The following is a 12,947-nucleotide window of genomic DNA, read 5'->3' as shown; positions in this document are numbered from 1 at the left end:
GCTCTTGCTTTTAAAATGGAGACTCAAATGTTATTGAACTGAGTGCAGATGCTGAAAGTGGCTCTGGACTAGTCGAGGACACACTGCTCCAAGGGGGGGGGGGTCGGGATGGTCAGGAGGGGAGGACTGGACAGCAGAGGCAGGCTGGAGCCTGAGTAGAGAGAACCATGAAAGCTGCCAGATGGCAGCGCTTGTCAGCTGCTGGCTTTCTTCCCCTCGAGACACCTCAAACGGAATACCACTGCCGACCCCAGCCTGTCCCCCTGCACCCAATCTCTTCTAGATCATCCTGAGCCCCCTAGAGTTTCCATAGGCTGAGGCCACACCTTCTGCATGTTACCTCAAATTCTCCCACCAGACCCTTTCACCAAGAGGCCAGAGCAAGTGAGAGGTGGCGCAGGAACACAGAGCACCTGTCCGACTCCATGCTAGGTGACATCGGGCAAGCTTTGTGTCTCCCTGAACAGGGAGCACAGCACCGCCCGAGGGGATGAGGCTGAGAGCTGGTAAGCCTGGCTATCTGGAAGGTATTTGAAGAAAACAAAAAGCCCTTCAGGGCAGTCACACAGGGTGGTTATTTCACTTTATTTAGCACATGTCGGTCTCACTCTGGGCCCCACCAAACTGCTCCCCTAGGCCTTACTTGAGGGTCTGCCTTGGGAAGCTCAGAGGTGAACACGAAGGCCCGGGTTCCACAACTGGCCTCCTCTTCTGCCACACATGCAGCGCAGCACAGAACCACTCACTGCTCGTGTCCTCAGGTGCCACCCGTGTTTGGGGAGGAGTCTCCAATGTTCCAGGCCACCTACTGGGGCCTCAGCCCAGCTCTGGGCACAGGCCCCCCTGCTCCTGAGATGCTGGCAATGGGCCAGGGCCTCTGTCCATGGCTGTAGGGACACCAAACCCTTACTCCCCAGCCCTGCAGCCTGTCCCTGCTGGGCAAGAAGCAAAATGTATGAAAATACTTTAATTATTTCTTTTAAACTGTTAAGAAATAAGGTCATCTTGTTTTTCTTTTACAATCCCAGTAAAAAAAAAAGTTCACATTAGTGCAGGGGCCAACGCCAGGCCCTCGCCAGCCGAGCGCTGGCCACTCAGTAGAAACGCTTGTTGCGCTCCTGCCGCTTCTGAAACACCACGGCCCCCACTACAGCACACACGATGATGCCCAGGAGCGCACACAGCAGCAACAGGAACACCCGCCACCCCGTAAGGGGCCCGCTGCGGAAGTTCCCCGTCGGGTCATCCACGTTGTCTGAGGGAAAAGAAAGGGGGAGTTGAAGTGAGTGTTAAAGCAGCTGCCAATGGCCCTGGTGAGGTCCCATCCCCATCCCCAGGTGGAGGCTGTGGCTGCACACAGCTGTACAGTGAGGGGCAACCCTGAGGATCCCAGAGATCAAGGCCTGGGGTGCCTTTCAGCTGATGGACATTGGATCCTGGGCTTCCCAGGAGCTCCGTCTGCCCGGGGAGGCCTAGGATCTGCTTTCACAAGCCCACCCCCACCCCAGTGCAGTGGTCTGCGGTCCCCATCTGCAGAAACACAACCCTGGCCAAACGCTGCCCTGACTCACACCTGGATGCATTTGGTGGCTCCTAGGGGGTCCCAGGCCCCTAGCCTGTCCTGCTCTGGCCACATCACTACCCTGCCTGCTAACCTTGTCAATGCTGAGTGCCAGGCCTGTAATTCCAACCACCCAGGGATACGGCTCTCCTCCCAGACAGGCCTGGAATACCAGCCATGAGCCCACCGACACCCTCCCTTCCCAAAAGACCTGGCCCGGCAAGCCTGCTGTCCTGCCACCAGCCCCTTTCCACCCCTTTCCACAGAGACAATAATGGCTTTTGACGGAACCAGGAGCTCCCAAGCAGAGGCACTTCCAGGAAGCAGCTCAACCTCAAGGCTTCCAAGCCCTTTCGGCCCCTTCTTCGCTTTAGTCCCTAGACTGAGCCCTGGGGCAGTGCCGGACACAGCTAGGCACCGAGTGGAAGCTTTGGAATCGTCCACTGAAGGAACAAATGGATGAACACGTGTGAAAAGTTAATCCCCATCTGGCAAACCACATCGGGTTGCTGGGTAGTTCAGAGCACATGAGTTCTCTGAGCTCTTGGCAGCCAGAACCCTTCGATCAAAGTGGCAAGACAGTAGCTTATGGCAAGGTTTGTGTGACTCTCAAAATACTTAAAAGTAACCTGAATCTTAAAAAAGTGAGATGTCTTCCCTAGCCGGTTTGGCTCAGTGTATAGAGCATTGGCCTGTGGACTGAAGGGTCCCGGGTTCAATTCCAGTCAAGGGCACATGCCCGGGTTGTGGGCTCGATCCCCAGTGGGGTGCATACAGGAGGCAGCCAATCAATGATTCTCTTTCATCATTGATGTTTCTCTCTCTCCCTCTCACTTCCTCTCTGAAATCAATAAAAACATACATATATTTTTAAGTGAGGTATCACATAAAATGCTGTGACTCCAGCTCACACAATGCATGAGGACTTTGGGCTGGGCTGAGAGGCCCGTCAGTGCTTTCCAGGCCATTCACTGAGGTCATGCACATGCACTATCAGTGCCCTGCCCATCACCTACACCAGCAAACTGGCCCCTTGTGGGCTTCACCCGCCATTATCCCAGCAGACTCCAGGTACTCACACACTGCTCATTAGCATGGCTTGCTAATCCAAAAGCCCAGGCCACAACCACAGCTGGACCCAGCAAAGGCAGAAGGACCATACACAGGCACCAACGCTGGCCCTGGCCCAGCCCTAGTCCTGCACAGGCCCAGACTGGGAGGGACCACAAACATATACCTTTAGGCGACTTGAGGAAATTGACGCTGGGCTCAATTTTGGTCCAGTCAATGTTCTCCTCCTCGGGGGTGTGCTCTACCATCAGCTGGAACAGCTTCATGGAGATGATGTCGTGATTGTCTGCAGGGCCAAGTGTTAGCTTGTAAGAGGCCTGACGCCATGGCTCATGCATCTCCCAGCCACATAAGGTGGCCACATTCCCCAGGGAGAACCCTGCTCCTGCCTGGCTGAGGGCTCAGTCCTGATACATGGTCAGCAAACTGCACCTGAGGAGACTTGGGAATGGCCCAGTCCAGGGCTTGACAGTAACTGATTGCCCCATTTCTGAGGTTAGGAGGTTTAGGCTCAGAGCCAATATAAGGGTCCCATCTGTCAGCTTTGCTAACCTAATGGAATCTAAGTAAAGGCCTGGAAAGGGAAGAGCCTAAAGAGCAAGGACCTGGTGGCCAGGTGGGCAGAGCCAAGCAGCACCCATATGTGCAGCCCCTGGAGGCCCATGGACACACACCGACTCTGAAGTCAGACTACAGTTCCCATCTGAGCTCTGCCACCTCCTGGGTGTAAACCTGGGGAAATTCCTTCAACATTCATATTCCCAATGGTCTCCACTGTGTGAAAAGGGAAAGAGACCACTAGCTACCTAAGCATATATCACGTGACTTTACAGGGAGTGTGCAGGTGTCTGGGGTGTGTGTGTACAATTTTAAACAAGGGAATCAGGGAAGGCCCCACTGAGGAAGTGACATCTGATCAAGACTTGAAGATGAGAGTGAGACACAAGCACAAAGGCCCGAGGCAGGAGGACACTAGTGTGAAGAGCTGGAGGCCATGTAAATGGGGAGCTGGGAGCAAAGAATCAGAGGCGATGGCACTAAGGCCTGGCAGGCCACTGTTGGGTGAATGGTGGCTTGACTCTGAGAGAGCAGAGCCACTGGAGAGCTCTGAGCGGAGCGGCAGTGACACCTCATGTGAACTTTAATGGGATCACTCTGGCTGCAGAGCGAGCTGGGAGTGACTTTTGGGGCTGGCACGGAAGGAGAGGACCAGCTGGGGGCTGCTGCAGTTGTCCGAGTGAGATAGGATGGTGGCCTGGGTCCTGTTTTTAGCCCGAGCAACTAGGACAGAGGTGTCATTTATGTCTTGGTCTTCAGCCCTAGCCGGTTTGGCTCAGTGGACAGAGCGTCAGCCTGTGGACTGAAGGGTCCCGGGTTTGATTCCGGTCAAGGACATATGCCTGGGTTGTGTGCTCTGTCCCCAATAGGGGGCATGCCGGAGGCATCCGATCAATGATTCTCTCTCATCATTGATGTTTCTATCTCCTTCTCCCTCTTCCTTCCTCTCTGAAATCAATAAAAATATGTATTTTTTTTAAATGTGGTCTTCTCATTGTGGGCATGTAAAGACAGACACCTATTGGGCATCCAGGTGGAGATGTTGAGAGGGTTGTTGATAACACTGTGCTGCAGATGGAAATCTGGGGTCTATAGCATCCAGATTCAAACCGTAAAGAGAGGGGAAGATCACCGAGGACTGCTCACAGACTGAGCCGTGTGTGTGCCAAAACTGACAGACAATGCAAAGAGGAGGAAGAAACCAGGCGAGTGTGGAACCAATGCAGGAAGGAAAGTGACCAGCTGTGTCACAAGCTCCCAACAGACCAGGGAAGGTCAAAACTAAGACTTAACGCCCTGCGCAGCCCACTCACCAGATAGGTCACCAGTGCCAGCAGAGGCTCCGAAGTAGTAGCCGGTGGGGAGGCGCACACCCGTGATGTCAATGCAATTCTTCCACTGGTTCTTGTCCTCCAAGTCAGTCATCACCTGCAGCCAATCAGCAGGTAAAGCATGCCCGGCTCAGACTGCCCATCTACCCCTGCAGAGCCAGCGCAGGCAGAGGACACCCCACCACCACCACCTCCTGCTCACCGTCAGACGGCCCCGGGAATAGCGTACAGCCAGAAAGGTGTCATGATCACGGTTGCGGAAGTCAGCCGTGCAGCCTGCCAGCTCGGTCCAGCGGCCATCCTTACTATGGTCGTAGGACAGGGAGCCATTGTTCACCATCACCGAGATGTACGGGAACACACGCTGAGACCAAGACACCGGTTACTCTATGGGCAGCCCAGCGTTTGGAAGTGGCAGGGGTACCCACCACCCCAATCCCTGGAGGCTCCTTTGTGCTGGGACCAGGGAGAAGTCCCTCAGCCAAATGCCTAGCCTTCCTGTCCTGCTCTATGGGAGGGAGCAGGGGCCTACCTCTGTGGCCTCATCATTGGGATACGTGTCCAGGAAGATGGCTAAACCGTGGAAGTTGTCTTTGCTTCCAAACACCGGCCCTGGAATGAGAAAGAGATGCTCTAGTCATGGAGAAAATTGGGGTTGTACTCTGGGTAGCCTAAAGGACATAGTATTGCCAGTGGAGGTGGGGGTAAGAGATGGCAATCTGTTGGTCTTTCACCCAAGAAAGAGAAGAGACCCCTAAAGAAAAAACCTGGAGGTGGTCACAGGGATGTGACAGAGAGGACTCAAGTTTGAAGCCTGAACTGTGAGGGGACAGCACCTGGACATGTGCTCTGCAGTATCAAGTGACAAGACAGTACCCAGCCTGTGAAAAGCAAGTGGCTACCAGGAAGTCCTATCCTCTAATCCAGGGGTCAGCAACTTTCTGTCCAGGTCCAGAGAGGAAATATTTTGGGCTTTGTGGGCCACATACAGTCTTAGTCAGTCTTCCTTGCTTTTGCTTTTTAAAACATAACCCTTTAAGAAGGTAAAAAGACATTCTTAGCTGGCGTACAACACCAGGCCACCATGGGGTACAGCAGCACCCAGCCCCTCCTCTTCTCAAAGGTCCCAGGTTTCCTCAAAGAAGAACAGAAGCACCCTATCAGGAGAGTGCAGAGTGGAGAATCCTTGGCACAGATGCTCCCATACATGAGTGCAGCCCTACCTTGCACGAGGCGGTCCCGAGTGTACCACAAGGCAATGCCGTCTCCATGGAGATTCTTCTTCCCAGCACCATGGACTTTGAAGTGGACATGCATCTCCCAGTCTTTGAGGAAGCAAGGCTGGAGGGAGAGTAGAGAGGGTTGCTCTGAATTCTCTCGGCCTTCCTGACGGCTGGAGGTGACCTGGCACAGACCCTGCCCCCCTGAAACTAGGCACTCCTTTGTCAAAAGCACCACTGACCAACAGACCCTCTAGCTTCCTCAGCAGGAAGCAAGGGGGCTATTGGGCCTTCCAGGTAAGGAGAGGGAGGTCTAGACCCTACCAGCCCAGTGCCAGTCTTCTCCACTTTGATTCACTTTCCTCAAAACCAGCCAAACCTGTCGGCCCTGTTTTCTCTCCATCCCCACTGCTCTTGCCCTGGGATCTCGTGAAAGGATCTGTTTGAGCGACATAGTTTACAAAACAGAAAACACATTCAGACAAAATAACTTGTCCACAACAGGTAAGTGGACAGTCTTGAATCACACCCAGGTCTGTCTGATGCAGAAACTGCGCTCTGTCATCTGTATCTCCCATGGCTTTCAGGTCTTCAACACAAACTGCATCAGGTCCTTTCCAGCCTCCCACGCCCACCATCTTCCCTTCCAATCCACCTTCCAAACTGAGGGACTCAAATCCAGGTCTGGCTGACTCCAAACCTCAAGCTCTTGGCCAGCATACCTCCTGACCCCTACAGCCCCAGTCTGACCCCAGTGTGGAGTCTGGAAGGGTCATGCCCTGGAGCCTCTGGGCTAACATGATCTGAGGGAAGGTAGATGCTCCCTGGCATCCAGGAATACCAGGTGCAGAGCTGGGCACTGCTGCAGCAAGGGAAACAGCCTGGCCTTACACACCAGGAAGTTACTCATGAAAACTACAGTGTGACACATACTTTGACAAGAATCCACTTAAGGGAAGTCTGCAGATGATTGTGTGAGCGAGTGATTAACGAAGCCCCATCAGACAGGCAAATGGAAACAAGATATTGTTGACAAATCAGATTGGCAACTATGAAAAAGATCATTAATACCCCTGTGGATGAGGATGGAAAGAAACATACACTCAACCAGCAGGACTGTGAATGTTCCCTCCCGTCTTCTTGGGGCAATTTGGCTGTTGCAGTTTTTTAATAGGATGAGGCAGAGCCATGGCACTTCCATTTAAAGATATCAAAGATACCACTGCAAAACAGTATCAATGTTATGTTCTCATTTTTGAAAAAGAAAGGAATTAGTATATGTGTAGAGAAAGAAAAAAATGAAAGGAGTATGAACCAACAATAGCAATAGGTGACTCTGGGAGGGGAACTACAGAGAATGTTTACTTTCTATGTTTGAATTTTGTATAATGAATATATTACCTATGTAATCAGAAAAAAAAAACCTCAAATAAAAAATAAAGGCCTTTATGTCCCATCATGGGCGAACTGTTGTGCATTCATGAAGTCATCAGACTCAGTATTCTGGCTCTAGGCATCAAAACCACAGGAGATGGGGCCCTGCCCCCGCCTCTGAAGACACAGAGCTAGCAAGTACCACTAGTAATGTGCAATCAGCCTGCCCTGTTCTTGACAGTTCATTGGCTCTGAGAAAACCTGCACATTCCTGAGGAGCAAATGAGAGGTGATGAGAACCAACTCTCAAGGACAGATGGACAAGGAATCTGAGTCCACAGCCTGCTGAGGGAGTGGAAGTTCTGGTGAACTAACCTTGCTTTGGGTTGGGACCTCATAGACAGTAAGCCAAAACTAAGAGTGAACCAGAAAGGCCCTCCCAGGAACGATAACTCAGCTGAGTCATCTCAATCCCTGAGATTAAAGAGACTCATCTAGTCCTCAGATTTAAAAAAAAAAAAAAAAAAATCTTACAAATACAATATCAAGTACACAATAAAAAATACCAAACACATGAAAAGACAAGATATGAACAAAAACCAGAAGGAGGAAGAAAGGGAAGGAAGAAGGTAGGAGCTGACAGGAATTCCAGATATTGGCCTTTAAAATAACTAGTTCACTATGTTCAAGGAGATACAAGACAAGATTGAGAATTTTGGTAGATAATGAACATTTTTTAAAGTCATACTATAAAAAATTCCAGAACAGCCCAGCCAGCATAGCTCAGTAGCTTGAGTGTCAACCTATGAACCAGGAAGTCACAGTTCGATTCCCGGGCACATCCCCGGGTTGTGGGCTCAATCCCCAGTGTGGGGCCGGCAGGACCAATGATACTCTCTCATCATTGATGTTTCTATCTCTCTCCCTCTTCCTTCTCTAAAATCAATAAGAATATATTTTTAAAAAATTCCAAAACAAAAAATACAATAACTTAAATTAACAATGTAATGAATAGGTTTTACAATAGATTTAAAATAGATGAAGAGAGAATTAGTAAATTTCAGTCCAGTCAGATAAAAATATCCAGAATAAAGCAGAGAGAATAAAAGCATGGCAGACACAAAACACTAGGTAAGAGGCAGAGGAAAGAGTGAGAAAGTATAATTGGAGTTTCAGAATTATTAGCAAAAGAATAAAGAAAAATTTAAAGAGACGTCTAAGCACTTACTAAAACTGACTCTGACATTGTGCCACAAATCTTAAGTCTTACAACCAGAGATAAAAAAAACAACAAATCAAAAGCATTATTTAAAAAAACCAAGAAAAGGAATGGATATCAAGTTGCAACATTTCCATTCTACTGAATACATTTAAGGGTACTGAACAGTTTTAACTTAAAATGGCATTATTTAAAATATGCTGGAAACTAGATCCTTTGCATATATTTAAACCAATGTCAACTTTTTAAAAAATATATTTTTTTAATTGATTTCAGAAAGGAAGAAAGAGGAGAGAAAGAGATAGAAACATTAATGATGAGAATCATTTATTGGCTGCCTCCTGCACACCACCTACTGGGGATCCAGACTGAAACCTGGGCATGTGCTCTGACCAGGAATCGAACCGTGACCTCTTGGTTCACAAGTGGATGCTCAACCACTGAGCCACACCGGCCAGGCCCTATGTCAACTTTTTAAAAGTGAAAGGAGTTATATACTTTCAGACAGCACATCAGCAAAAATAGCATCAAGACCATGCTGCAGCCTCCACACAAGACCCCCCTCAGGATGGGCCTGACCAGTCCCTCAGGCTTCCCTGTGTCCTGTGCTCCAGCCATGAGGCACTTGGGAGTTCTAGTCACCACTGGGCCACTCCTTCATCCGGACCAGTTCACCCCAACACCCTAACAGACACTGTGTCTTATCTCTGCTCAGTAGACAGCTGGTACTTAGTAGTGTTTGCTAATTTGCTGCTCCTCCCAAATGGAGTAAATGGGGACAAAAAAGAGAAAAGTCTAGAAAACATCTCTCCAGCTCAGTAAAGGAATAGTTGGCTCTTGGTAAACACTGGGCAGAAAATTTTAAGAGTTCTAAGCAGTTTCTTTCAGAAACTATAGGAAACACTCCAATCCTTTGGGAATATCTGTAGTGCCAAACAGCAGGAGCTGAATGGGAAGGTAGGGAAAGGAAGACTGAAAATTCGATGAAGGCAAGTGCAGAATCCTGTCAGCCCAATGACATTGCCATACCACTGACAATGGCAACCACCAACCTACCTACAATCATAATTAAGTTACTTGTGGCTGAACCCAATTTCCAACAGTTCCAGCACTATTTGTACCTTACTTAAAAAACACTAAAAAACACACAAAAAACCTTAATGTTATACTGAACTCATTTCTAGAAAACATAAGGCTACATTAACATTTTAAAAAATTATTTGACAAAATGTGACTCAGGGGAGTTATTGAAATGCTCTTGAGTGGATGGCACTCAGCTGAGACTTCACAGATGAGAAGGAAGCAAGCAGGCATGACAGCCAGGAGGCAGTGTCCCAGACAGAGGGAACAACAAGGGCAAAGGTCCTGCGGCAAGAAGCAACCAGAGAGGCTAGAACAAAATTAACAAAGCAAATTACTGGCAATGCCAGGTACCAGGGGCCAGAATGTGTACACTAATGAATGTTTATCCCTGCACAGGAGACCCAAGGCTCTAAGGATTAGACTGAAAGCTGAGGAAAGTAACCCCAGATGCTCCTAGCAGTTAAGGAGAGGAGAAGCTGAGGGAACAGCCAGATGAGGCAACATGAAGACAGTGTGGACTCCCAGAACTAAATGGGGATGTCAACCAGGGAGAAAACAAGGACAATGACCAACACCTCAGGCATAGGAAGGGTTGGGGTCAGACAGGCTGAGGCAGGAGCAGGTTCTACCCTGAGCTGTGATCCAGCTCAAATAGCGGGACAAATGGAAGGAACGGGATCTTCATTGGGCATTTTGCTGTGTTATGCACTGACTTTAACATGCTTTATTCCATTTAATTCTCATATTAAATAGGAGGGTTCAATTCGGACAACATGACAGCTCCACTTAATTGAGTCGTAGCTTCTTAGTAAAATGGAAATAACATCACATACTTCACATGAGCTTTAAAGGAATTAAGTGAGAAGGGTGTAAAGTGTCAAGCACAGTTCCTGACAACACAGTAACTTCAACAGCCATTACAGATTATTACTGGTGGGTGTGACTAAAATGAGGAAGGGGCGGAGGAGAGAGGGGCAAGCCTTCAAGCCAAACTGAGGTCTGAGCTGCAGCGGAGGCTGGGAGTAGCGGCTTACTTAAGGCGAAGCCTGGCCTCTGCGGAACCACTCACCTGGTGGTTCCAGATAGAGCCCTCTTTGCTGCGCTCATCGGGAGTCAGGCGCACGTACTGGCTCGTGAGTATAGTGCTGCCTTGGAAGTCCCAGAGGGGCATGGAGCTGGAACCGACACCTGTGGGCAGTGATGGGCACAGACAGGCGCGTAAAAGGCCATACCAGGACTGGCCTTGCCAGAGGCAGGAAATCCACAGAACTTCCCTGCTCGGAAGAAAGGGCCACCCTTTTCCCAACCCCGTGCAGCCTCGCCCTCACCCTGCACTCATTTCCCGCCTCAGGCCTCACCTTGGTAGGGCTTGATAAGCGAATGCTCCCGCTTGAGGTGTTCACTGTTGCCGTCAGTTATATCCGCAGCCACCGGCCCCAGCAACAGAAGAAGAAGTAGATGTGTCATGGGGCCAGGGCCGGGGCCGGGAAGCCCAGGCCTCCCCGGGCACCGCCGGCCCCAGCCCCTGCGCCAAATCCAACCTTCCGCCGCCATTCTCCGTTCCTCTCCGCCACTTCCGCTCGAGGACTTCCGCCTTCCGGGTGTCTCATCGAATAGCTTCCGGCCGGAAACCTTCCAACTTAGTGTCACCAGGAGTTAAATACAAAGCCTCGCAGCCTAGGGGACGGCGACTTTACTTGCTGAGCAGACCCCATCCTGATCAAGTGCAGTTCCATAGCCTTGGCCGCTCCGACGTACCGGTCGCCCAGCCTCGGCAACGGGTTCTTACGAGCCACAACCAATCATGGAACAGCACGTTAGGATTGTGAGCAAATGGAGAGCAGAGGAATGGTTTAGTCGGGGGCAGAACCAGGGTCGTCCTCGAAGCGCGGCATGCTGGAACTTGTAGTTTTGGTGGGCCACTCGCCTGGGCTGGACAAACGAAGAATACAACGCTCTAGGCCTCTGGCCACTGACCGCGTCTCTGGAGTAATATTTCCCATTCCGAGGGTTAAGGATCTCTAATTTGAAGGCAGAGGCCTAAATTCCAACTGCCGTGCCACCTCGGACTCCCTGGTGGAGTGACCTCGGATGAGCCTTAGCTGGCTCTGGCTTCACCCGCTCCAGTTCACGCCTTTGAAGACTTAGAATTCCCAGTGATGTGAAGACATCCACTACTCCCAGGTCCTCAGGCCCATTGGGTTTAAGCAGGACGGCAGACCTGTACCCTGCCCCGGACTCCAGTGATGGCTGGGACGCATACAGATCCAAGTGGTCGTAGTGCTTGCCTGCTGCAGCAAGAAGTGTCCATGAGCCCTAGCTGCTTTGGCTCAGTGAATAGAGAGCTTCAGCCTGCGGACTAAAGTGTCCCAGGTTTCATCCCATCAACGGCACATCCCCGGGTTGCGGGTTCGAACCCCAGTAGGGGGCGTGCAGGAGGCAGGCAATCAATGATTCCCTCTCTCATCATTGATGTTTCCATTGCTCTTTCCCTTCCGCTCCGAAACCAATTATATCCTATATAATAAAAGCATAGTATGCAAATTGCCCCCTCCATCTACGACGGGGAGTTCAACTGGAGTTGGACCAGGGGGTCTGTGGGGGAAGGGAGGAAGGCCAGGGTAGGTGAGGTGGCAGGAGGCCCCAGGAGGCAGCGATGACAGCGGCAGACCCTATGAGTGCACGAATTTAATGCTTTGGGCATCTAGTATTTTTAATAGTGTCCATGACAGGTGCAGGAAAGATGGCAGTGGACCAAAGTCCGAAAACTGGTGGCCCACAGCCAAATAGAACTCCGTTTTGCCTGCCAATGCTATTTCAATAAATGATTTGCCCTAGGTGGTTTGGCTCAGTGGATAGAATGTCGGCCTGCAGACTGAAGGGTCCTAGGCTCAATTCTGGTCAAGGGCACATGCCTGGGTTGCAGCTCGATCCCCAGCAGGGAGTGTGCAGGAGGCAGCCAATCAGTGATTCTCTCTCATCATTGATGTTTCTATCTCTCTCTCCCCTCTCCCTTCCTCTCTGAAATCAATAAAAATATATATTAAAAAACAAAATAAATGATTTAACTACCGATATATTTAAATGAGGAGTCTTAAATTCACGTTAGAAATCCAAATTTTCAGTTTCTTAGGAAAAATTGGGAGATCCAACCAAGATAAGCCCACGGGCTGCCCCCCTATAAATGCCGTCCTCTTCTAAGTTAGTCTCCAGGCTGGCCACTAATTGACCCCACCGGTCTGGTCCCTCTAGACATTTAAATTAATGACCCTGTTATAGATCACAACATGGGACCTTGGTTGGTTGCTCCTTTATTTTATTTTAAGAAGCTCCCCTTTTGAATGAATGAACTTATTCAGGATTAACTGATGAGACATCTTTTCTGGCTCATGTATTTTTAATGAGTCAGACATGTACAACAAGGGTCTTCTGCCACTCCTCTCCCAAGGGTTATACCCTTCCAGAGGTTTACTTTATCCATACAAACAAGGACATGGACATTCCACTAGACTTCCATGAGGGCTGGGATT

The 12,947-nt window shown here is 49.9% G+C and overlaps 1 protein-coding gene across 1 annotated transcript; it reads right to left on the bottom strand.

Annotated features, from left to right (window-relative positions):
• Window positions 1-952: 952 nt before the first annotated feature.
• Window positions 953-11,071, bottom strand: LMAN2 (lectin, mannose binding 2). The gene is made up of 8 exons (XM_008143020.3): window positions 10,776-11,071; window positions 10,487-10,605; window positions 5,745-5,862; window positions 5,054-5,133; window positions 4,724-4,885; window positions 4,504-4,618; window positions 2,799-2,918; window positions 953-1,255 (listed from the first exon to the last, which is right to left on the bottom strand). Exons 1-8 carry the CDS (start codon window positions 10,969-10,971, stop codon window positions 1,095-1,097), a joined length of 1,071 nt encoding a protein of 356 aa, XP_008141242.1. The 5' UTR covers window positions 10,972-11,071; the 3' UTR covers window positions 953-1,094.
• Between the last annotated feature and the right edge of the window lie 1,876 nt (window positions 11,072-12,947).

The sequence above is a fragment of the Eptesicus fuscus genome, chromosome 6 (assembly GCF_027574615.1).
Source record: "Eptesicus fuscus isolate TK198812 chromosome 6, DD_ASM_mEF_20220401, whole genome shotgun sequence".
NCBI lineage: Eukaryota > Metazoa > Chordata > Mammalia > Chiroptera > Vespertilionidae > Eptesicus > Eptesicus fuscus.
The sequence above is the reverse complement of the archived record's forward strand: the minus strand, read 5'-3'. Positions and strand labels throughout refer to the sequence as shown.